General features: G+C 43.6%; 1 protein-coding gene across 1 annotated transcript; it reads right to left on the bottom strand.

Annotated features, from left to right (window-relative positions):
* Positions 1-1,827: 1,827 nt before the first annotated feature.
* On the bottom strand, positions 1,828-23,344 carry C20H16orf78 (chromosome 20 C16orf78 homolog). Its single transcript, XM_001082258.5, has 5 exons — positions 23,059-23,344; positions 19,266-19,385; positions 18,509-18,638; positions 4,580-4,835; positions 1,828-2,128 (listed from the first exon to the last, which is right to left on the bottom strand). The coding sequence occupies exons 1-5, from the start codon at positions 23,206-23,208 to the stop codon at positions 1,981-1,983; spliced, it is 804 nt and encodes a 267-aa protein (XP_001082258.2). The 5' UTR covers positions 23,209-23,344; the 3' UTR covers positions 1,828-1,980.
* Between the last annotated feature and the right edge of the window lie 867 nt (positions 23,345-24,211).

Here is a 24,211-nt window from a genome sequence, read left to right as displayed (position 1 = left end):
GTTCCTCATCACTAGTCCTGCCTGAATGTGAATATTTACCAGACAATCAAGGCTAGGGTCCTCAATGAAGGATAGTGGTTGGCATTGCTTTCCCTGGCTGCCAGATCTGTGATACTGAAGTGAAGGCTTCTGAGGATGCTTTCAGGTTTGATTTTGGTTGAGGTAATATTGACAAAGTGCCTGACACTTGTGATGCTCAGAAAATTCGTTTCCTTTCCCCTTTTTGCAGCGCCATTTCTACCCAAGGGACTGGTATTTGCTGGAGAGAGGGAGTATCTCTTAATCCTTTGCAGCTGTTTCCTTGGATTCTGGCTTGGGTCTCACTGTAGTTCTGTCTAAACATGGCTTGCTGGATCCCAAGTGTCCTACTTAGTAGCTGTGTGACTTTAGGCAAGTTACACGGGCTCACGCTTCTCTGGCCTGCTCGCTCCTTGGAGGGGGGTTGTATTCCTTAGTGGTGACAGCAGCCCTAGGGTGGGCAGGCATGGGGTGGGGGAGGATTGGTCTGGCAACCTCCAGGGCCTCTCTCTGAGCCCCAGTGGCAATGACTTTCAGTGGAGAGAACTACTTACCTTCAAGGGATCACTTTAGAACCTCAGAGTAGGATATGGAAATTTAAAAGTACATGGAAGGAAAATCCCTGCTATTTTAGTACACGGAGTCAAGGAGTAAAACCTGCTCACAAGACTGGCTGGAGTAGTGGCTGCCCAGCGGAGATTCTGTACGGGAGTCTCTCTGGGGTGTGTCCTAGCTCATGGAGACCCAGAGATCATTAGATGTTTAGGTTTGCCATGAGCAGATATGGACTTGGTATTAGCAGCTTTTCCATGGGGATTGACGTGCCTAGTTTTGGGGATCCCTCTCAGAAAAGCAGCAGCTGGAAAATCAGCTCCTCGTCTACCCCAGCGAACTAGGAAACAGCCCATATTTGTATGGAGTTCTCGGTTGTCACTGACTGTGCTCCCTGCTTCACATGCAAGCTCTCATGTGCTGTTCACAGCACCCCTGCTCAGCACATACTGTCATTAACCCCATTCTACAGGCGAGGAAACAGAGGCACAGAAAGGTAAAGGAACTTTCCTAAAGTCACACAGCGATTAAGTAGAACACTTGGGATTCAGACTTGCTTGAAACACTTGCAGGCACTGGAAGGGCCTGAGTCTGTGACCTTGGTTGGCCAGCATACCCAGATGGGAAGGCTCTGTCTCAAAAGATTTCTGCAGGATTGGCCACAATCATGCAAGACTGGCCACAATCGTGTAAGACAGCAGGGCAGGAGACTTGGGGAAGTATACTGTTTTCATCTCAACCCTGCCATTTCTCATCTATGTGACTCTGAGCAAGTTTCTTGCCCTCTGCAGCTTCTTTTCTTGAAATGAATAAGGTCCTGGACTTGCTGATATTGAGGCACCTACCAGTTCTGAAAGGTTTCGGGCCTCTTTTGGGGTCTGTGGTTGTAAGCACCCAAAGGTCTCCTTCCTTGCCTCCATATGTTGATAGCATTTCCCTCTCTCACTGCCCCTGATCAGTCCCCCACTCTGCACACAAGGAGGCCAGGTCCCCACAAAGCCAAGTCCTGCACATGGGCGTGGGGCATGTGTATGTGTTCTCAACCAGCCCCTTTACACTTTGTCCTTTCTAATTTCCCTCTGAGGACCCTGGATCCCCCCCCCAACTTTTTTTTTTTTTTTTTTTTTTTTTAATTCCTAAGCCTTCCTTCCTAAGAAGCCCTTTCTAAGGATTCTTCTTTTGGTCAGGAGAAAAACTACAGTTTCTCCTAAGCTGGTTCTGACTTGGATGTCAAGGACCAGTCTTACCGCAGCACAATGATCACACAACTGAGGCTTGTTTTCTGATTGCTTATTTTCTAAAGGGATGCACTAGGTTGGAAGGACCACTTGTAGTGTGCCAGAGGATGGCATCTGGAGACGAAGGGTCCCATGACAGAAGGAGCCTGAAGGTGGCGGCGAGAGGAGCTTTTTAGAGTGCCACACTGCATATTCCGGTGAACACCTTTTTAGCGTCTATGTCCCCTTCGACCATGTGGGGGTGGATATCCACATTCATTCCTGCATCCTTGCACAGCTTGAGCAAGGTCCGAATGTTCTCCTTGGACAACCTCAGGTATCTGTTCAAGAGAAGGCAAAAGAGGTCAGTTGAAGGTGGAGTCACAGCAGCTTCTAACTTTATTGAAAAGAGCTTAGATTTAAGCAGCAGTAAGTGTGGGTGCTCTGCAAGGGGCTGGCTCTCCCAGTCATCCGTGGAGCTGATAGAGACTTTATAAGACAGTGGGACACCCCACAAAGGAGGTGGGAGTTTGCATTGGTGTAACTCTTTTGGCAGTCAGTTGCCTCCAAAGAAAAAAACATTCATTATCTTTGACTCAGTAACCCCACTCAGGTTCTCGATGTATCCTAAGAAGAGAAGTCAATGGAAAGAAAAGCTATATAAATAAAAGATGTTCATTTTGGGATTGTCAACAACAGGAAAATGAGTAAATCCACTAACAGAGAAATAGTCAATCTGATAATGGACTACCTCATGTCAAGGAGCTTAATTAAAAAGCCATAGTTAGAATGGCATTAAGAAGAAGATGATGTCACATGGCTGTGACAGTACCAAGTGGTGAGAAAAGGCAGAATGTGAATTGTTACGTGATTTGTCACTGTCATGCGCACATACACTGAGAGAGGCCACTGGCCGAGAAAGATACAGACAGTGGAAATAACCGCTGAGCAAAGTTGCAGGCATAGCGGAGAGCATTTGTTTTTAAATAATATCTACACAATTTAAAAATCAGACCATTGATCTAGAATATTAGCTAGAGCCCCAAAATTCTGATTGATACTGAAGAATGGGATCAATCCCATTTATACTGTGTGATCCAGAGAGCTTCTTATTCTACCAGCAACCCTGACCTTGGTCCCAGCTTTAGTACAGAGTGTAGGCCCCTACTCAGGCTGCCTGCTGGTTGCTTACTTTGCCACAGACTATGGGAGAGGCACTGTGTGTTGATATAATGTGATTTTCTGCCTGTTAGGAATGGCCACTGTTCTTTAAGGTCTTCCCAGAGCCTATCTGTTCTTATGGCCAGCTCAGACTCCCTCACGAGTGCCCACACTTGGACTACTTTTTCCCTGATCAGCCTCTGAGGGTCTCATGCATAAGTATATGGGGACACTCGTTAAGATCTCATCCTGGCCAAGCACTGTGGCTCACACCTGTAATCTAGGGCTTTGGGAGGCCAAGGCAGGCGAACCACTTGAGAACAGGAGTTCAAGACCAGCCTGGGAAAAATGGCAAAACTCCATCTCTACTAAAAATACAAAAATTAGCTGGGTTTGTTGGTGCACGCTTATAATCCCAGCTACTCAGGAGGCTGAGGCATGACAGTTGCTTGAACCTGGGAGCTGGAGGTTGCAGTGAGCCGAGATCGCATCACTGCACTCTAGCCTGGGCGACAGAGAGAGACTGTCTCAATAATAATAACAATAATAATAAATCTCACTCTGAACCACTCCATTCTTTTCTTGGTTGTTTCTTGAATGGTTTTGTATGCTATCTCTTCAAATATTCTTTCCGTCTCTTTGGAGGGCAGGAGTCCTGTCCAAATCTCTTTTCCCCCACCATGGAACCCAGGTAGGCTGCCTGTTGCCCAGAGTCAATTAGAACCACATGGTCCATCTGAAAGCCATGGCCAAAGTCATCCAGTCATGGAACTAACTAGCAAGGGCAGTCTGCTGAGGTCTCTGCCTGTTCATCTTGAAGCGTTAACCTTCTGCCAGTCAGTGAGCAGAGCAGGACTTTGTGATGGGGTTATTAGATTACCAGACATTTAAGGCCATCTTAAACCTACAGGTGAGTTTACTGATGTCAACCTTACAAGGATGATAACAACTACATTACTCTGTTGTCTTGTTTCCTTCTTTGCTAAAGTTTCCGAACTTTGTCAGTTACAACTTTAGAGTAAAGGAAAACACTGGGCTAGGGAGAAGGATGCTTGTTTTTCGAAGGAGTGGGGGAATCTGGGCTCCACTGCTAAAACCCAGAAAGCCCTGATAAACAGGACAGAGAGCAAGTGAGAAGGGAGACTCTTTGGGAAGAGCAGTAAATAGCAAATGGTTTCACACTTTGTTCATGATCCCTTAGACAGTCTAAAAGCCCAAACATACAGCAGATAGGTCACTGGGGATGGTGGCTACCATCACCAGCAACTCAACCCCACAGTGCAAAGGATTGTAGGGAAATCTTCCTGTTAAGACAAAGCCACATTCTTTCCTTTTTGAGTAATATTGAAACAAATGGAAATATTGGGAGGGTTGTTGAAAGGTGTGGCATCAAAATGGCAGCACCTAAATGACATGCCCATTCAGGCGATGGTCTACCAGCAGGTGAGCTGCTGAAGACCCATTGGCTTGAGCCCCGGAGCAGTCCTTTGGGACCAAAGGGCAGAGCTCAGCCACGCCAAGCCCCTACTCCTAGATCTTCAGATTAAGCCAAGGTGTTTGAGCCAGAGACAGGAGTAAGCAAAGCCTGTTCTGGGATCCCACCCCCCTGCCCAGGGGGTGGCAGCTCTCACCGGCAGCTCAGCACCTCCTCTGGCTTCAGCATCCTTATGGTTTCCATCTTAGGCTCGGTGCTTTTCTCCATGAGGCTCTTTAGCTTGCGTTCGTAAGCCGTGTCAGGCATCTTGTTGGACCAGTCTCTCATGAAGGTTGTCCTCCGGCTGCTAAAGGTACCGTCCTGTAACATGGGATCTAAGACAACGCTTTGTCGACGGAATGGGTTTGGCCGCTGAGTAGACTCTGGGTCGACTGCATCCTTGATATCTGTAACTGAAATTGGACAGATGTCATCAAAGAGTTAGATCATGGGAGACTTGAGAGATGGGGTAGGCAGGAAGGGGATGAAGGCTGGAGGAATGCATGGACTTCAAACAATACCTGTTCTGAGATATGAGGTCTTTTCATGGCTTTCACAGGTTCTCTACACCCCTTCCCTACTATCTTTTTTTGAGACTGAGTTTCCTCACTCTGTGGCCCAGGCTGGAACGCAGTAGCACAATCATACCTCACCTCAGCCTCTATCTCACAGGCTCAGTGATCCTCATGCTTCATCCTCCCGTGTAGCTAGGCCTATAGGCACATGCCTCCACTCCTGATAAACTTTTATATTTTTGTAGAGATAGGGTTTTGCCATGTTGCCCAGGCTGGTCTTGAACTCCTGGGCTCAAATGGTCCACCTGCTTTAGCCTCCCAAAGTGTTGGGATTACAGGTGTGAGCCACCGCGCCTAACCCAGGTTCTCCTTCTTTGTTTGTTCAATCCTTTTTCCCCTCCCTCCTTTCTCCTTGCCTTGTTCCAACTCCCTTCCTTTCCCTCCTTCCCTCTTTCTGCTTCTTTCTGTCTGTTCTCTCCATCCTTCCCAGTGGGAGTTCCCCTAAGTGGAATGAGCATAGAGGAGGTAGCCTAGAGGATATCTTCTGATATCCCAGGGAAGGTATCAGAAGAGAAAAGCTTTGAGCTGGGTTTGAAAGGGTGAACAGTTGATCAGTTAGAAAAGGAAGGAAAGGATCACAGGCAGAGGAACAGAATGTGTGAAGGCACAAATACACGAAATGAAATGGTGAGTGTCTGATGTGACCCAAATATGGGGTTTGTACCAAACAAAATGTTGTTGGACTTGCAGGGGTGCCCAACATTTTGACTTCCCTGGGCCACATTAGAAGAAGAAGAATTTTCTTGGGCCACACCTAAAATACACTAACACTAATGATAGCTGATGAGAAAAAAAAAAACGCAAAAAAAATCTCGTGATGTTTTAAGAAAGTTTACAAATTTATGTTGAGCCACATTCAAATCCGTCCTGGGTCCCATGTGGCCAGTGTGAAGGTTGTACTAGAGCTTGGACACCTTAATATTTTTTTCTTGCTAAATTTCCTTCTAAGTGTTTTATGTATTTTTACTTACGAGGATGGAATATTTTGTACTCATTTCCATTTCTAACTGGTGTGACAAGTATATAGAGAAAAGTCTACCGTTTGTTTTTTTTTCTTGAGATGGAGTCTCGCTCTGTCACCCAGGCTGAAGTGCAGTGGTGTGATCTCAGCTCACTGCAAGCTCCACCTCCTGGGTTCATGCCATTCTCCTGCCTCAGCCTCTGAGCAGCTAGGACCACAGGCGCCCGCCACCACGCCTGGCTAATTTTTTTGTATTTTTAGTACAGATGGAGTTTCACCTTGTTAGCCAGGATGGTCTTGATCTCCTGACCTCGTGATCTGCCTGCCTCAACCTCCCAAAGTGCTGGGATTACAGGCGTGAGCCACCATGCCTGGCCAAATATACTGTTTTTTTGAACAACTATATTTGTCAGCTGGGCATGCTGGCTCATGTCTATAATTCCAGCACTTTGAGAGGCAGAGGCAGGTGGACCATTTGAGCCCAGGAGTTCAAGACTAGCCTGGGCAGCATGGATTGAGGCCAAGAGTTCAAGACTAACCTGACAAGACTAACAAAGTGAGACCCCATCTCTACCAAAAAAAAAAAAAATTAAAAAAAAATTAGGGGTGTGGTGGCACATGCCTGTCATCCTAGCTACTTGTGAGGCTGACTTGGGAGGACTGCTTGAGCCCAGGAGGTCAAGGCTGCAGTGAGCTATGATCACACCACTGCACTTCAGCCTGGGTGACAGAGTGAGAGACCCTGTCTCAAAAACAAAGAAACAAACAAACAAACAAAAAACTGTATTTGTCTAGTATACCAGCAACCACGGTAAATTTTATTACTTTTTAACTAGAATTTCATGAGTTTTGCAGATATACAATCATATTAGGGGGAAAAAATGAACATATCATTCCTCCAATATTTATCAAAATTACATATTCTTTTTAATATATATTACGTTTGACAGACCCTCTAAAACATTGCCAATAATGATGATAGGGATTAAGCCTCATTTTGTTCCCGATTTTAAGTAATTTGGGCATTGCATCTTTTAGAATGACATTTGCCCCTATTTGGGGTATATGTTTTATAATATTTTAGTGGTTTATCCCTGGTTAACATAGAGTTTTTACTGGTGATAATTGCTTGATTCTACTCATTGCATTTTTTTTTTTGCCATCTACTGATATAATCACATTTTTCCTTTAATATGTTGATGTAATAAATTGTGTTCTTAGATATCCTGATAATGAACCACTTCTTACCTGCTGTAATAAAGCTCACTTGTTCATGGTGGAATTCATTTCAGACATTGTACATGTGATGTATTTTCATACATCGAGTATATTTGCTAAAAATTTCTAGATTTTCGCATTTATATTATTGTGAGATTGGCCAACTTTTTTGGTATAAGTTTTAATATTAAAGTTCTGCATTAATTTAATAGCTTGTTAAATTAGTGCAGAAATGTCTATATTTTATACAGTCTGTAATAGTTGAAGTAACGTTAAAATTATTTGCTCTTTAAATGTTAAAACCTTGCATGAAACCATTTGTCTTAGTGCCATTTTTTAGTGGGAAAATGTTAATTATTTTTCAACCTTCACTGCAGAAATTGCCCTACTCAATTTTTCTGCTCTTTATTGTACCAATTTTGATAATATATAGTATAATAGAAAATCATCCATTTCCTTTAGGTTTTAAAATGTATTGTATATTGTATAGAGGTATAGTATTCTATTACAGTTCTTTTATTTACATCCTTTCTCATATACAATCTTGTGTATTTTTACTCTTCCTTTTAACAAGGCTTATGATTACTTCATAGCAATTGCTTTCATGTCACTTGCTTTTTCAAAAAGCCAAAAAGCTAGCTTTATACTTAGGCTTTTAACAACTTTTGATCTTGATATTATTCATTAACCCCAGCCAGTATTTAATATATTAATTTTCTCTTTTACATAATTCTTCTACTTACTAAATTAATAAAAGTGTTGGCAATTTCTTTTATTATGTGTTTTATAAAGAATTACTACTTTTAGTTTTTACCGTACATTTTCTTCTGAGCATATATTTTGCCTTTGTCTCATAGGTTTTGGTATGAAACAGGCTTATTTCATTAGTTATTTTCTTTGACACAAGGGTAATTTGGATGTATGTTTTTTAATTTCCAATTTTTTTTTTTTAAATTTATTTATTATTATTATACTTTAAGTTGTAGGGTACATGTGCATAACGTGCAGGTTTGTTACATATGTATACTTGTGCCATGTTGCTGTGCTGCACCCATCAACTCGTCATTTACATCAGGTATAACTCCCAGTGCAGTCCCTCCCCCCTCCCCCCTCCCCATGATAGGCCCCGGTGTGTGATGTTCCCCTTCCTGAGTCCGAGTGATCTCATTGTTCAGTTCCCACCTATGAGTGAGAACATGCGGTGTTTGGTTTTCTGTTCTTGTGATAGTTTGCTAAGAATGATGGATTCCAGCTGCATCCAAGTCCCTACAAAGGACTCAAACTCATCCTTTTTTATGGCTGCATAGTATTCCATGGTGTATATGTGCCACATTTTCTTAATCCAGTCTGTCACTGATGGACATTTGGGTTGATTCCAAGTCTTTGCTATTGTGAATAGTGCTGCAATAAACATACGTGTGCATGTGTCTTTATAGCAGCATAATTTATAATCCTTTGGGTATATACCCAGTAATGGGATGGCTGGGTCATATGGTACATCTAGTTCTAGATCCTTGAGGAATCGCCATACTGTTTTCCATAATGGTTGAACTAGTTTACAATCCCACCAACAGTGTAAAAGTGTTCCTATTTCTCCACATCCTCTCCAGCACCTGTTGTTTCCTGACTTTTTAATGATTATAGTTGAGGGTTATTTCTAATTGTTGGTTTGGGATGATGTAGGTAGCCCTAAAATCTTTACTTTTGTGAATGTTAGTATTTTCTCCGTGATGAAGCACACAGGAGATTTTTGTAAATATTGTTTGGATATAAAAAAATACATGTTCTCTATTCAGATGTAAAGCTATGGTTTGTTAACTGCATAGTTACATTCTTCTATGTATTTCCTGTTATTGTCTGTATGATCTTCTATTTGTTTCTGAAGGAGATGTATTAAAATTTACCCCCATAGTGGGGAGAATGGGAGGGAGATATGGGTTAAAAGGCTACCTATCCAGTTACTATGCTGTGTTAGTCTGTTCTCATGCTGCTAATAAAGATGTACCTGAGACTGGGTAATTTATAAAGGAAAGAGTTTCATTGACTCACAGTTCCACATGGCTGGGGAGGCCTCACAATCATGGCAGAAGAGCAAGGGAGGTCTTACATGGCAGCAGGCAGGAAGAACTTGTGCAGGGGAACTTCCATTTACAAAACCATTAGATCTCATAAGACTTATTCACTATCACGAGAACAGCATGGGAAAGACCCGCCCCCATGATTCAATTACCTCCCACCAGTTTCTCCCACAACACTTGGGAACCACAATTCAAGATGAGGTTTGGGTGGGGACACAGCCAAACCACATCACATGCTCACTACTTGGGTGATAGGATCATTTATACACCAGGCGTCAGCGACACAGAATTTACCCATGTAATAAACCCACACATGTACTCCTAGAACCTAAAAGTCAAAAAAGAAAAATAAAATAAAATGGACCACCATAACTGTATCTTTAACAGGTTCTCCCTGCATTTCTAAATGTCTTGCTTTATTTATTTAGCTTCTACATTTTTTGATGCATGTAGGTTTATGGTTATTACTTATTCTAACATTTAAAAAGGTCTCTCTTTTACTCTATGTGTTTCTTTTAGCCTCAATTCTAACTCATCTACTTGCACTTCCTTGTTGTTTCTTTGCTTTTCCTTTTGTCGTCAACCTTTCTATCTCACCTGGTTTTAAATGTTTATCTAGATATTGATTTTAAATTACTTGCCAATATGTTGTTTCCAGTCTCTCCTAGAGAATTTTCTGCAGATGAAAGAATGTATGGCTTATAAAAATCCCTAAATATTTCTGAATCTACAAATATAATTCATTCATTTGATAGTGACTTATGTGAATTGGGGCCAGTATTATGGGAGTTTTCATTCTTAGCAATGCATGTGTGCTATTCCACTTCCAGGTTGATGGCAGGTTGATTTTTTTTCCCCTTGTAAGTAAATTATTCTGTCTGTAAGCTTGTAAGATTTCATCAACAAAGTTTGGGAATTTTATCAGGATATTCCTAGTCGAAATGCATCTAGACCTCCCACAATTACATAAATGTGGAGACAGTGGCCTGAGGAGTGGGTGTGACCTGCCCAAAGTGTGCCAATGAGTTAGTAGCTGAATTAGGACTCTTTATGGCACATGGTGCTCTGGCATTCTAGCTGGTCCTTGACAGGGTGATCAGGTCAGGTGGCCTCAGCAGTCCGTTTGTACGTGCAGGAAATTGGCGCTATGCTATGGGAGGATCATGAGCTGCACATTCTCCTTGACACAAATAAGGAAATTCCTTGGAGAAAGGGCAATTGCCTTTCCTGAAACATCTGATCCTCTTCCGTGCAAGGTGGGTCTCATGAAGGAAAGAGCAGTAGCAATATAAAAAGTAATGACAATTACACAGATTAGCTGACATGTGTTGAGTGACTCACATACCAGGCAGTGTTCAAGGGCTTTCTGGCAGTGGGGACACATTAGTCTCACAACCACGTCATGTCCATTTGACAAAGGAGAACACTAGGATCAGAGGGATTAGGTAATGTGCTCAAGATGCCACAGATTATCAGTGGTGAACTGAGGACCTGAGCCCACATTGTCAGAGCCTTTTTCTGGAAGCCTGTCCTGGCCACTCTTTTGGACAAAAGTGACCCACATTCCTCGGTTTGTGGCTGAAGAGATAGGTTATATTTCTAGTGAGCCATGTTCGGGACACCAGAAGCTCACTCTGTGCTCGTGGAGACAAAAGAGGGTATGGCCTTCTAGCCCTGTGCATTAGGGAATGTATCCTTGGCCTGGTGTCTACACAATATCCTGGACATAAGGTGCCCAGGGAGGGAATTCCCTTTCCCAGTCTAGCTACTCAGACTTTACCAAGATTTACTTTGGCAAGGTGTTACAGTTGTTTTCCCAGAATCTTTTCCTGGCTCATAGCCAGGGCAACCTTTCTAAAATTTAAATTCAACTTAGTAATTTCCTTCGTAAAACTTTTCAGTGACTTGTTATTGCATTTAATCAGGTTTATGTTGTGGAAAGGCCAATTTGAGACTTCTGCCTTCAGTCAAGATGGGGTAGCGGGGATTGGATTTATCCTTCCACCTTAAGCAATTAAAAAACTGGGCATGTCATATGAAATAGCAGTTTTTAGACATTGGACAACACACGACACAGGGCAGTGATCCTTGAGTGAGGGGAAAGAAATGAGGGGAGCCTCATGATTGCCCCAGCCTTCAATTGGAAGATGCTTCCAGGTTGCAGCGTGGGGTAGCAGGGAAGCCTAGACAGAGCCTAGGAGTCCCCTTGAGTTGAGGAGAGAGACCAGATAGTTTAGGTAAACTGTAAGAGCTAGAACAACAGGAAAAAGCTGCGCCAAGAACTGCAGAGTTATGCAAAGATTCCTCTCAGCTGAGGACTAGCCGGAACAAGCCAGAAAAGAAAGTACTCCAGTGAAAGAATTGGTAGACAAGAATACGGCAACAGCTAGTATGGCATACTCCTGTTATGCCCTCCAAGGCAGGGTCACATTAAGAAGAAACACAAAAGATTTAAAATGACCCAAATTGAAATTCTAGAGATGAAAATGACAATGTTTGAAATGAAAAATTCTATTGGATGGAATTAACAGCAGATTCGGTATAGAAGAGGAAAGGATTAGTGGACTTGAAAGTATAGCACAAGAAACTGTACGAGATGAAACTCAAAGAGAAAAGACTGAAAGATGAAGAAAAACACAACATGAATTTTGGGACTTTAAATATGTGTAATTTGGGTGCCTGAAAGAGAGGGGAGAGAATGGAGAAATGAAATAAATTTGTGAAGAAATAATGGCCAACAAATTGGTAAAATTTGATGAAAACTGTAAACCAAGAATTTCAACAAACCCCAAATACAAACACAAGAAACATTAAGCAAATGACACTAAGGCACATCATAAGCTCCTTTCTTAAAAGAAAATCTTAGAAGCCAGAGGAAAAAACATACTTTACAGAGGAACAAAAATTAAGAAGAGAGCCAGCTTCCCATTGCAAACAAGCCAGAGGACTGTAGACCAAACTTTAAAGTATTGGATGAAGAAAGGTTGACAGTCTAAAATTCTACACTCAGCAAAAGTGTCTCTCAGAAACAAAAGTGAAATAAAGACCTTTCTGGATATACAAAAGCTATACGAATTTATTACCAACAAAGCCACACCACAAGATACATTAAAGGAAAATCTTCAGGTAGAAGGAAAATTCTTCCAGACAGAAATCTGGATCCAATGAAGAGCACTGGAAATATTAAATGTGTGAGTAAACAGAAAAGTCTCTTGAAAACATAATTGCATAGGGTAAAAATCATAACACTTGTGGGATTTATAATATGGAAAAATATAATGTGTGGCAACAACAGCATGTAGAAGGGAAGAGGAGAAATGGAAGTATACTCTCATAAGGTTCTTATGCTTTACATAAAATGAAGATAGACTGTGCTAGTTTAAAGATATATGCTATATACATTAACATCATCACTAAAATGATTTTGTGTTTTTTAAATATGGAGTCTTGCCCTGTCTCCCAGGCTGGAGTGCAGTGGGGTGCAATCTTGGCTCACTGCAATTTCCGCTTCCCAGGTCTAAGCGATTCTCCTGCCTCAGCCTCCTGAGTAGCTGGGATTACAGATGTGCGTCACCACACTTGGCTCATTTTTGTATTTTTTTTTTTTGAGACGGAGTCTCACTCTGTTGCCCAGGCTGGAGCACAGTGTCACGACCTGGGCTCACTGCAACCTCTGCCTCCTGGTGATTCTCCCGCCTCAGCCTCCTGTAGCTGGGACTACAGGCACGCGCCACCATGCCTGCCTAATTTTTGTATTTTTAGTAGAGACGGGGTTTTGCCATGTTGGCCAGACTGATCTCGAACTCCTAACCTCAGGTAATCCACTCACCTCCGTCTCCCAAAGTGCTAGGATTACAGGCGTGAGCCACCACACCCGGCTGCAACAAAGAGTTATAAATAGGAAGCTAATGAAGGAGATGAAATGGAATCATAAACATTATTTGGTCTAAAAGAGGGCAGGAAAAGAAGAAAGAGAAAGCAAAGAATAGATGGAACAAGCTAGAAACACATGTGAAGATATGTGTTGTTTAATTTCCACATATTTTTAAATTTTCTAATTGTTCTCATTTTATTGACTTTTTGTTTTATACCTTTGTGGTAAGAAAAGATAGTTAATATAATTCTAGTCTTCTTGAGTTTGTTAAGATGTGTTTTGTGCAGTGCGATAAAATTAGAAAAAAAGACCAAGAAAATCACTCAAAACCATACAATTTCGCTGGGCACAAGGGGTATGCCTATAATTCCAGCACTTTGGAAGGCCAAGTCGGGCAGATCACTTGAGCTCAGGAGTTTAAGACTAGCCTGGGTAACATGTCAAAACCTCATCTCTACAAAAAAATACAAAAATTAGCTGGTCATGGTGGTGTGCACCTGTAATCCCAGCTACTTGAGGGGCTGAAGTGGGAGGACTGCTTGAGCATGAGATGTCGAGGCTGTAGTGAGTCACGATCCTGCCACTTCACTCCAGCCTGGGTAACAAAGTGAGACCTTATCTTAGGAAGAAAAACCCCATACGATTTCATGGAAATTAAATAGCCTGCTCCTGAATAACTTTTGGGTAAATAATGAAATTAAGGCAGAAATCAAGAAGTTATTTCAAACAAATGAAAATAAAAATACAATATACCAGAATCTCTGGGACACAGCTAAGGCAGTATTTAGAGGGAAATTTATATCACTGATCACTCACATCAAAAAGTTAGAGAAATCTCAATTTACCAACCTAACATCACATCTAAAAGAACTAGAGAACCAAGAGGAAACCAACCCCAAAACTAGCAGAAAACAAGAAATAACCAAAATCAGAGCTCAACTGAAGGAGATTGAGACACACACACCCAAAAAATACATTTATAAGATCAAGGAATCCAGGAGTTGTGGGGTTTTTTTCTTTTTAATTTTTTTCTTAATACAGACAGGATCTCACTATGTTGCCCAGGCTGGTCTTGAACTCCTGGGCTCAAGGCATCTGCCCCTCTCGGCCTCCCAAACTGCTGGGATTACAGGTGTGAGCCATCACAGCCGGCCTGGTTTTTTGAAAGAATTAATAAAACAGATAGACTGCTAGCTAGACTAATAAAGAAGAAAAGAGACAGGATCCGAATAAACATAAGTAAAAACTACAAAGGAGATATTACCACTGACCCCACAGAAATACAAATAACCATCAGAGAATATTATGAAAACCTCTCTGTACACAAGCTAGAAAATCTAGAAGAAATGGATAAATTATTGGACACATACACCCTCTCGAGAATGAACTGAACCAGGAAGAAACTGAATCCCTGAACAGACTAATAATGAGCTCCAAAACTGAATCAGTAATTAACCTACCAACAACAACAAAAGAAGCTCAGGACCAGATAGATTCACAGCCAAATTCTACAAGATGTACAAAGAAGAGCTGGTACCATTCCTACTGAAACTATTTCAAAAAACTGAGGAGGAGGGACTCCTCCCTAACTCTTTCTATGAGGCCAGCATCATGCTGATACCAAAATATGGCAGGGACACAACAAAAAAAGAATGTCAGGCCAATTCCTTGAACATTAATGCAAAAAGCCTCAACAAAATACTGACAAACCAAATCTGCACAAGAAAAGAAACTATCAACAGAGTAAACAGACAACCTACAGAATAGAAGAAAAAAATTAAACTATGCATCTGACAAAGGTCTAATATCCAGCACCTATAAAGAACTTTAACAAACTTACAAGAAAGAAAAACAAAAAAAAAAAAGTGGGCAAAGGACATGAAAAGACACTTTTCAAAAGAAGACATACATGCAGCCAACAAGCATATGGAAAAAAACCTCAACATCACTGATCATTAGAAAAATGCAAATCAAAACCACAATGAGATACCATCTCACACCAGTCAGAATGGCTATTATTAAAAAGTCAAAAAATAACAGATGATGGTGAGGTTGTGGAGAAAAGGGAATACTTATGTACTGCTGATGAGAGTGTAAACTGGTTCAACCATTGTGGAAAGAAGTTTGGTGATTCCTCAAAGAATTAAAAATAGAACTACCATTTGACCCAGTAATCCCATTACTAGGTATATACCCAAAGGAATATAAATCATTTTACCATAAAGACACATGCACACATACATTCACTGCAGCATTATTCACGAAAGCAAAGCATGGAATTAACTTAAATGTCCATATATGGTAGGCTGAATAAAGAAAATATGGCACATATACAGCACAGAATACTATGCAGCCATAAAAAGAACAAGACCATATTTTCTGGAAGAACAGGGATGGAGCAGGAGGCCATTATCCTTAGCAAACTGATGCAGAAACAGAAAACCAAAGACTGCATGTTCTCACTAATAAGTGGGAGCCAAATGATGAGAACACGTGGCCACATAGAGGGGAACAAAGGAAACTGGGGCCTACCTGAGGGTGGAGGGTGGGAGGAGGAAGAGGATCAAGAAAAATAACTGATGGGTACATCACCTGGGCGATGAATAATCTCTACAACAAACCCCCATGACACAATTTACCTATGTAACAAATCTGCACATGTACTGCTGCACTTAAAAAAAAATGACTTGTGGTCCAACATATGATCACTTCTGGAGAATATTCTACTTACATTTGAGAAGAATGTGTATTATGACGGGATGTGTAAACATATGTTAGGTCCATTTGGTCTACAGTTTTGTTCAAATCTGCTGTTTTCCTTATTAATTTTCTGCCTGCATGACCTACCCATTGTTGAGAGTGAAGTGTTAAAGTCCCCTACTATTATTGTGTTGCTGTTTATTTCTCCTTTCAGTTCTGTTAATTTTTTAAACATATTTAGGTACTCTGATGTTGAGTGAATAAATATTTCAATTGTTATGTCTCCTTGATGAATCAATCCCCTGTTATATGACAACCTTCTTTTTTTCTTGTGACAGTTTCTGACTTAAAATCTGATATTAGTATAGCCACTGATGCTCTCCTTAGGTTACCATTTGTGTGGAATATCTTTTCAGGCGTTCACTCTCAGACTCACACTAGTGCATGATTGGCATCTGAGAGTGAGTGCTTCCTTAAATTTGGTGGCCTCAACTCCCGGCTCGCCTCGCCTTACCCAGTCTTGGAGTTGAGAAAAACATCAGGGGGCTACTTCCTGCAAAGACATGTAGCTAGGGAAAAATCTCCTGGTGGCAGGGTCGGATAAAGGACTTTGAAGAACAAGGGAGTCTAATCATCAACCTCTAATTTGTTTGCTGTATGATTCGTGATGTAATTCTTTCCCTCTGTTGGCCCCAAGCCTTCAACAGAATGTATTTACACACAATGACTTCCATGTAAGAGGTTTTAGGAGAAATCAAAGAGACAAAATAGCAGCCACTGGAAGCAATATTTACAGAAGCTCCAGGGCCCAGCAGGACCGGGATTTTGGAGCCAGACATTACACTGGTAGTCACAGAAAGTTTGGGGAAGGTATGGGGCTTCCCATAAGGCATAAGGCAATCTAGTTTATTTTTAAAATAAACTTCAAATATTTTAGAATAATTGTGGTGTATTAGTCAAGGTTCCATCGAGGGTCAGAACTAATAGGATAGATGTATATATGAAGAGGAGTTTATTAAGGAGTATTAACTCACACGATCACAAGGTGAAGTCCCACAATAGGCAGTCTGCCAGCTGAGGAGCAAGGAAGCCAGTCCGCGTCCCAAAACCTCAAAAGTAGGGAAGCCAACAGTGCAGCCTTCAGTCTGTGTCCAAAGGCCTGAGAGCCCCTGGCAAACCACTGGTATAGATTCAAGTGTCCAAAAGCTGAGGAACTCGGAGTCTGATGTTCAAGGGCAGGAAGCATCCAGTACAGGAGAAAGATGAAGGCCAGATGACTCAGCAAGTCTGATCCTTCCAACTTCTGCCTGCTTTATTCTAGCTGTGCGGGCAACTGATTAGATGGTGCCCACTCAGGTTGAGGGTGAGTTGGCCTCTCCCAGTCCACTGACTCAAGTGTTCATCTGCTCTGGCAACACCCTCACAGACACACCCAGGAACAATACTTTGCATTCTTCAATCCAATCAAGTTGACACTCAATATTAACCATCACATATGGATTTACAGAAATGTTGCAAAGAAAATAAAGAGGATTCCTGTATATCCTTCATCCATTTTCCCTTAATGGTAACATCTTACGTCCATGACATGTTTGTCAAGACTAAGAAATTAAGATTTTTTTGTATATTATAGAACTTCTTCAGATTTCACCAGTAATGCCCCTAAAGTGCTATTCTAGGATTTAATCTGGGATCCTAAACTGCACTGAAAGCTGACTGCATTTAAATCTTAAAGGGAAGTGACTGCAATTTGGTCACAATGGCTTTGGTATATTAAATGAAAAGGGGAAGAAAAGATTTTGTTGTTTTTGTTGGGCACAATGGGGGCAATTTTATGTATGAGAATTGACAGCCTCTGCTTGAAGGCTCCTGTGCACTTTTCTCCTGGGCTAGTTGGAATCCCTTCCAGATTTCTCTTTTACCCTACACCTCTGTCCCAAAGGGCCTGACATAACAAACGCATCTGTTTTTCCAACACCACAATAAAGACCACCTGAAACTTTAGCAAAATTTTTACTTAGAAAAAAACCACTAATATTCATTCAGCTCCTCCTCTTGGACAGGCTAGTTACTTTTCATGCCTCATCTTGCTTAAACCTCACAACCATACTATGAGGCAGGTATTATTATCATCCCATTTTACAGATGAAAAACCAGACTCCGGAGGTGGAATAAGTTGTCCAGGATTATACAACTCTGAGTTCCTTATAAAGTGGTAGAGCCAGGGTCAGGACCCAGGCAGTCTTTGAAATTGGGGATCTGGCACAGCCTAAGCTCATCCCTTCCTAGAGGTGAGCAACTCCTGGCAAGTTTCAGGCCAGCAGGAGTGGTACCTTCTGTAGTTGATATTGTCACAGTATCTGAATTAATTAGATGATTTGTAACTCATGAAGTTGATGTCACCAAAATGGCTTCAGGAACCTGGACACATGAGGTTGGTTTCCTGAGAAGGGAACACTTGGGAGGGCCAGGGCCTTGACAGACATTCACCTCCTGTTCACGTCACATCCCGCTTGCCAAGAGCGACCCCAGGAGCGTCCCTCCCAAGCCTCCATGCGGGCTTCTGACTCCTGTGTGCACAATGGTTGGATTGCGGTGGACGCTACTGCTCTAAGGATGGCGTGAGAGGAAGAGATTATGGAGGAGGATTCTGGCGGCTGGGCCAAGGGTTTTCCCTTACCAGATTTCTTGGGGCCATCCTTGATGTAGCTGCCAGGGACCATGCTGAGGCGTTTTCCCTTTTGCTCCACTCCATAGAGCCTTCGGTAGGAGACCGCGTCCTTGTCCTTCCTGAACCTCTTTCCTAAGGCCTTGGAGGGAACAGGTGAGAAGTCACACCCCAGTTACAGGACCTGGCTCACCCTCCCCACCTCCATCCCAAGCAAACAAACAATGATTTCAAAGGTTTGCTGAAAGGCAGGCAAAGGCAACCAAGGAGGGAGCTTCCCCGGGCCCTGGCAGAGGTCGGAGGGGCAAGGTCTGCCCATGGGCGCTTGCTCACCAACGCCTCCCTCTTCTTCCCACCATATATCAGAGGGGTCCCTGGGGGCCTTGGAAACACAGGCCCTTGGAGGCCATTAGGTCTGGGTGGGTCTGCCCTGTTAGCCGCCTAGCCAGAAAGCTCCTGTCCCTCACTGAGCCACTGTGTTCTCATCTTCCAAGTGGTCTTCCTGAATGGTTTCGGGGGACAAATATGGGCGAGGGAGGATGTGACACTAGTGAAGAATGAAACTACAGGGAGGCAGCAATTGAGTAGCACAGCTGGACAGGGTAGGGAAGGGTGGAGATTTTATATGAGTGTTAATGTGGGGCCAGAGTGAATTTCAGAGCCTTAAAATTTAGAAAGCAGGCAGACATTATACAGGAGAGAAGCGGGGACCCCCTCCTTCATTTGAAGACCCAGTGCGGGTGAGGGGAGGATGGGGGGGCCGCATTACCAGCTGGGAAGTCTCCGTGGCCTTGTGGTTCCCTCCCCGTGCCGTCATGAGGCCTTTGCCTTTCTTCTCTTCCTTCTTCTCATTTCCTTTAACGACTATCACCACTTTGGGCTTTTGCTTCTGAAAAGCCAAGGGAAGAGAGCCCTGCAGCCATCCCTGTGTTGACAGCGTCCCCTCCCTTTCCCCGAGGAGAAGGCTCCCAGGTGAGGGGCTGCCCCTCCCCTCCACAGGCTTCAGTGCACACACTCTAGGTCCCGTTGTCACTGTCCCTCTGCTTCCAGATGCACCCTGGTATACATGTCACCGCCCACGGAGCGACGTTGTAAGCTTCAGGCCTGGTCCTGTTCCTCTCAACCTCAGAATCCATCAGGGGCTCCCCATCACCGCCCCCACATAAGGGCCTCACTCCCTAGCCTGGTGAGAAGCCCCTCCAGCCTCCATGTGGCCTTACCAGCTGTGACTTTCCTGCCCCTGCCTCCAGTCTGGAGCCACAGGAAGGCTGCCCTGACTTTGAGCAGGTGCTGCTGATCCAGACCTCTGGGCCTTTGCTCAGCCCGGCCTCTCCCTTGGTCCCGGAGCACCCCAGGCACCCACCCCATTCAGTCTTCCTGGAGGGGTGGTCATCACTGACCTTGTCTTTCTCTTTCCCCAGGTATTCCTTACCACCCGCCCAAGAGCTGAGCACACACTGCCGTGAATGGAGTTCCTTGTGCATGGCACATTCCTGGCCCTCCTGCTCTTACAGGGGATGCAGGGAGGGCAGGGTCATTAGGGATCTCCAGGATCCCACAGTCCAGGAGCCCAGCAGAAGCACATAAAGGGCGGGCCACCCAGGAAGCATCCCGCCTAGTCTATAAGGAGTAGGGGTGGGTGCCAGAGTATCATGGGAAAAACTAAATAGACTGGGTCTCCTCTGGGAATGTGCTGCTTATGGTTACGGGGAGACAGTGGCCTGGACTGCAGTCTCCAGGTCAGACTGCCTGGATTCCTGCTCTATCCACGGCTGAGAGCTGAGTGACCTTGGCAAGTTTCTGCTTTCTCTGTGGCTTAGTTTCCTTGTCTGAAAGGTGGGGATAATAGGAGGACCTACTTCATAAGGTTACTGAGAGCAATAACTGAATTATGACATGCATGTGCAATGCCCTCCATGAATTATCGGGGGTGGGTTATTATGCGGGGTGGGTGGAAGGGAAGTTTCGATAAGCCGTTTGGGAGTGTGGAAGGAAGCTGTCCAAGGCTCTGCTTCATGTTGCAAGTTGCCTTCTAAGGAAGGTAATGCTGGTTAGCTTTGGGGTTTTGTTTGGCTTAGTGGAGAAACAGTGCAACTCAGAACCAAGGCTGCATTTTCAGGCTATGAGGAGCTAGGATGACCCATCTCCTCCAGGGCAGCCCTTTCCACCATCCCCAGCTCAATCCTCAGCCTCCCCCGAAAAGTCATCTGAGTAGCTCCCCACACAGCCCCCATTTTGGGGAAGCCTGAGTGGAATCGACATGGCAATGCCTTAGACTTAAGGAAAGTGCAACATTCACGGATTCAGCATCCTCCATGGCTGAGACTTCAGACCTCAGCGGTCTTCACTGATGCCAAATGGCTCACAAGGGGAAATACCATGAGCAGTCTGTTGTGGGGAGATCTGGATGGCCAGGCCAGACCCCAGGAGAGGAGGCCACAGAGGGCCCTGAGTGGTGAAGATAGACCCCAACCTTCTCACTAGAGGGTCCTCCGCCGTCACCTGCTGCTATCAAAGACCTGCCAAGACACGTCATCTTCCTCTTAGAAGCTTCTTTAAAAACCCAGATGCTTCTGGGAAAGGTAATGATGCTTGATGACTTAATTATATTTCCCATGTAAACTTTCTCCCTCTCTAGGTCCAAAGTTATTTACAATAAAAGCCACTTTTAAGGTAAAGCTGTTAAAATGTGATGATTAGAATCTTATCCTGGTAAAAGGAGATAGACCTGAACATATTAACCATGGAAGTGAATGTAATTCCTGTGATCGATACTAAATTGAGTTTGGAGAGACCCAGAAGTCAAGCTTCCCCTTCGCCCCCAAATCAAGGCAGTGGGTAGGCTATCTGTAAATCATTAGCACCTTAGAGTAAAATATGTTTGTCAGATGAGTCTGATGGAATTGGCACTCGAGATCTTTCTGACTATAAATGGTAAGTGGTATGGTTTGGATCTGTGTCTCTCCCCAAATCTCACGTCAAGTTGTAATCTCCAGTGTTGGAGGTGGGGGCCTGGTGGGAAGTGATTAGATCTTGGGGGCAGTTTCTCATGGTTTAACATGATTCCCCTTGGTAGTGTTATGAAGGAGAGAGTTTTCGTGAGATCCAGTCATTTAAAAGTGTGTGTGGCACCTCATCCTCCCACTTCTTGCTCTGGCCATGTGAAGTGCCTGCCCCTCTTTTGCCTTCTGCCATGATTGTAAGCTTCCTGAGGCCTCCCCAGAAGCGGAATCCTCTATGCTTCTTGTACAGCCATGAGAAAATTAAACCTTTTTTTTTTTAAAATAAATTACCCAGTCTCAGGTATTTCTTTGTAGCAGTGTGAGAATGGACTAATATAGTAAGTAAGTACATGAACAGAATGGAAGCTTTCCCCAAAGGCAGGTGCTGACCTGGATAAAGCAGAGGAAGTGGAGGCAGTTATGGGGAGTTGGCCCAGCAAAGCCCATGCATTTGGGAATTGGATAAATCTGAGTTTGAGCCCTGGCTCTGCCCTTTATTACTTCTGTGAGAGCAATAAAAAGACTTATTTTCACTTTCCTTATCCTTCAACTGGGGGTAAAAATAGCGCCTCCCTGGTGGCCTGACTGGGAGCAGTTGACCACATAACCCAGGTACAAATCTAAGCACAGGGCCTTCACCACGGTAAACATTAAAAGTTAGTGATGTGATGAGCATTGTCATTAGTAATGGCATTTTTTACTCATTTTGCTCTAGGGTCGGGAGATTCAAGAAAGACCAGGTGGCATCTTCTGCAGAGGACACCACTTTCCAAAGACATGGCTTGGTTCTTCATAGATGATGGGTCTTGGGGGAGCTCTGGGAAAAACTGAGGCAAACTTGGTTGCTATACTTCTTGGAGAAAGAGGGAAGGGCAGATTAGAACTAGCTCGATGTAGAGTAGAAAAGAGGGGGTATGTTAGCTGGAGTCGCAGTTGCAGTAATGGCAGTGAGGAATGAATGTTCTTTGATTCTGAAGGCATCACAAGGAGGGAAGAGCTGAGGGCAGTAGGAAGATCCCATCCTGCAATACGGAGACCCAGAAGCCACTGCCCCTTGGCCCTTCTAGAATTCTGACCAATACTAACATTTGCCCAGCTTAACTAAACTTTAGACAGGTTTCTTCCTGATGATAGGTCTTTGGCCTCCTTTTCCTGAGAAACTTTCCTCTAGAAAACTTGCATTTGTAAATTTTTTCTCTGCCCCTTTGAGATGTAAATTTATCAGCCTCTTGCTAGTTTTACAATCCAGGAATGTTTTTCTCAAGGACCTGGGAGGACCCTTTGAAATATAATCATCAAGAAAGACTGTATCCTGTCTCTCAGTCTCTGTGAGAGGATGGGAGCCTAACATTGATAAGTGCAAATTAGCAACACAGACAGCCTAATCATATTAACTAATCCCTCCACCCCCTTAATGTCCTTGGGTACTTCTCACTAGCTTATCCCAGCACTTCAAAACCATCCCGCCTTTGGTTTCAGGAGAGTCAAGTCCAATCTCTCTCCCCTACTGCAACTATCTTGAGCAAAGTCTTCCTGCCATTTCTCTTGGATGGTACCCACCTCGGGAGCTTGTTTCTTCTTCCCCTGCCTCCGCTCCAGCCACTCCAGCACACGGGTGAGGTCAGACATGCGCCTCTCTTCGACAGTCTTCCACATGGATTTCCTCTTTGTGGGCATTAAATCCTTCAGGTACACTGGTTGCTCTGACATTGTGGAGTCTTGCTAGTGGCTTGGGTGGGAGGCGGCTGGCACTCTCTCACTCTCTTGATCCCTTTATCTGGACTCGATGGCCTGGTGATTCAGAAGGTAAGGTGTGGCCTCAAGATGTGAACATAAAGGGCAGAGTGAGCAAAGACACTGGGATATTGGCTTTAAAGGGTGGAAGGCCTGGGGAGTGATTGTGAGGTCATTGCCAGGCTTGGTAGCTGGCTCTGGGGTCAGAGTAGAGGTGAGACATTGGCCACCTCCCACTGTTCCCCATGTGGCCACTACCCCTCTTCAGGTGTTATGTCTCCTCTGGAATCTGCCACAGCCTCCTTGCAGCCTTTCCACCTCCATCTCCACACAGATCTTACTAAAATAAAGGTCAGCCCATGCGTCTTACTTTCTCAAAAACCTTCAATGGCTCCTTGTTGCCTATCTAAAAAAAGTCTAAATTCTTTAGTTTGGCATCCTGTCTTTCTACAGTGTACTCTAATTAGAAGAAAGTTTTTTATAAGCCCAATTCGTCTATGTTCATTTATTCATCCAACATGTGGTTATCAGGCACTTACTAAGTATTGGGAATGGTGCTGGGGATATGATGCAGGAGAAAAACATAGGCAGACTTCCTAAGACATATGGGCTAGTGGAAAAGCAGGGCAGATAATTACCCTATGAATCCATAATGACAAGTGAAGATGAGTGCTCTCAAAGAAAGGAATGTAGTTCTAAGAAAGGCCATAGCAATGGTACTAGACTTGGATGGGATGGGGTGGTGGGTAGGCCACTTTTGAGCTCTGAGCTAAAGGATAAATAGACTTCAACAGGGCTGCTATGGACTGGACATTTGTGTCCCTCTTGATGGCATTAAAACGTGGGGCCTTGGGAGGTAATTAGGTCATGAGGGCAGTTCTCTCATGATTGGAATTGGTGCCCTTGCAGAAGAGACTAGAGAGAGCTCCACCATGTGGAGATGTAGTGAGAAGGTGTCACCTATGAACCAGGAAATGGG

The sequence above is a fragment of the Macaca mulatta genome, chromosome 20, assembly GCF_049350105.2.
Source record: "Macaca mulatta isolate MMU2019108-1 chromosome 20, T2T-MMU8v2.0, whole genome shotgun sequence".
NCBI classification, from domain to species: Eukaryota; Metazoa; Chordata; class Mammalia; order Primates; family Cercopithecidae; genus Macaca; species Macaca mulatta.
The sequence above is the reverse complement of the archived record's forward strand: the minus strand, read 5'-3'. Positions and strand labels throughout refer to the sequence as shown.

What these genes read in the sequence shown, in the direction of transcription:
- C20H16orf78 (XM_001082258.5), bottom strand. Translation starts at nt 23,208, where the DNA reads ATGTCAGAGCAACCAGTGTACCTGAAGGATTTAATGCCCACAAAGAGG. An exon ending in AGAAGAAACAAGCTCCCGAG is followed by an intron (nt 19,386 to 23,058) that starts GTGGGTACCATC and finishes TTGGCTTTTCAG; the next exon opens with AAGCAAAAGCCCAAAGTGGT. An exon ending in GAGGAGGTGCTGAGCTGCCG is followed by an intron (nt 2,129 to 4,579) that starts GTGAGAGCTGCC and finishes TCTCTTGAACAG; the next exon opens with ATACCTGAGGTTGTCCAAGG.